Source organism: Aplysia californica, unplaced genomic scaffold, assembly GCF_000002075.1.
Source record: "Aplysia californica isolate F4 #8 unplaced genomic scaffold, AplCal3.0 scaffold03244, whole genome shotgun sequence".
NCBI classification, from domain to species: domain Eukaryota; kingdom Metazoa; phylum Mollusca; class Gastropoda; order Aplysiida; family Aplysiidae; genus Aplysia; species Aplysia californica.
Window position 1 is genome coordinate 1 of NW_004800514.1, and position 1,517 is coordinate 1,517.

General features: G+C 44.2%; 1 protein-coding gene across 1 annotated transcript in view; it reads left to right on the forward strand.

The window, feature by feature from the left end:
* Positions 1-182: 182 nt before the first annotated feature.
* Positions 183-1,517, forward strand: part of LOC101845603 (cell wall protein DAN4-like) — a gene marked incomplete at its 3' end in the record, with an annotated part of 2,938 nt that continues 1,603 nt past the window's right edge. Inside the window, exons 1-2 of the mRNA XM_005113537.1 lie at positions 183-435; positions 1,045-1,151. Of these exons, the coding sequence (XP_005113594.1) occupies positions 183-435; positions 1,045-1,151 (360 nt within the window). The remainder of the gene's footprint in view (positions 436-1,044; positions 1,152-1,517) is intronic.

Genomic DNA, 1,517 nt, shown 5'->3' on the forward strand with positions numbered 1-1,517 from the left:
CCGATAGACCTATATACTTCTAATGTAACGACTTGTTTCACTCATCCTTTGATTGATCGATTGATTGAGTAGGTGTTTTACGGCACTATCGACTCAATTTTGGTCATATAATTGTAAGTGCCATCCCTTGACCACCAGGAGCTGTGGCGTTCACGACTGCCCCGACTCTCGGCACCTACACGATGTCAATCAGAGCCTCAGACGACTGCGGGAACACGGTGGACGGGACACTGACCATCGAGGTGACCAACCAGGATCCGACTTTCAGCAACCTGGACCACACTTTATCGCAACCCAAGGGAGACTTCTCCGTCTCCACGACTGTCTACACCGTCCTGGCCACCGACGTGGACTCGGGAACAGACGGAGACAGCGTGACCTACAGCTTGACCTCTGTCACGCCCACTGCCGATTTCTCCATCAATTCAGGCACCGGTGAGATACACTTGTGATTATTACTTTTAGTCTTAGTAAGATTTATACGGCACTCGCAACACAATAAGGTCATATAAGTGCCGAAGAATAGATGGAGGAGAGATAAGGACGATATATGTTAGATAGGAAAGAAGGAGCAAACCACACCAGAGCACCCACCAACCACGATTATTGCTTTTCCTTCGCTTTGCTTTGCTTTACTTTCTTCTTCGGCCTCTGTTACCTTGGGGTGTCGAGGGCAGAAGCAAACGTATTTCTCTAATTTGTTGCACCGCCTGTTGCATGGTTATATTGTTTTAATCAGTATGATATTTTGTTACGCCATTGTAAACCAAATTTCCTCACGGTGATCAGTGAAAGGGGAATGTTATTCTAATTAATTAATTAGCTCGTTAATTCATTCATTTATTCATCTCTCTCTCTCTCTCTCTCTCTCTCTCGTTTTTTCTTTCTTTCTTTCTTTCCTTCTATATTTCTTTCTTTCTTTTTTTCTTTGGTTCTGCCTTCATTCATTCATTCATTCATTCATTCATTCATTCATTCATGCATTCATGCATTCATTCATTCATTCATTCATTCATTCATTCATTCATTAACACACATCTCCAGGCGCTGTATCTCCGAGCACCTCGGCTCTGACACTAGGCACGTACACCCTGAGTGTGATGGCGTCTGATTGCTGTGGGGGGACGGCCAACGGGACGCTCACCATAGAGGTGAGCTGAATTAATGTTGATATTGTTAAAGTCGACGCTGACCATAGAGGTGAGGCTAAAGTGTTGGGGGTGAAAGTTGATTTTCAAACTGACCATATTCATATGGCTAAAGAGGTGATGCTAACCGTTAATTTCAACACTGACCCTGGAGGTGAGGCAAAACGTTAATTTCGATGCTGACCATATAAATACTATATGGGGGCTCTCGTGGTATAGAGGTACGGTGTTTGCCTCTCATTCAATAGGTCCCAGGTTCGTAACCTGATGGACACGGAATTTTTCTTCTCTTAAACGTTCCCCTTTCACGTCCTATACTGCTCTCTAATCATGTTTTCAGTCTTGTGCTTTTATCTCCGCTTTCTGCCC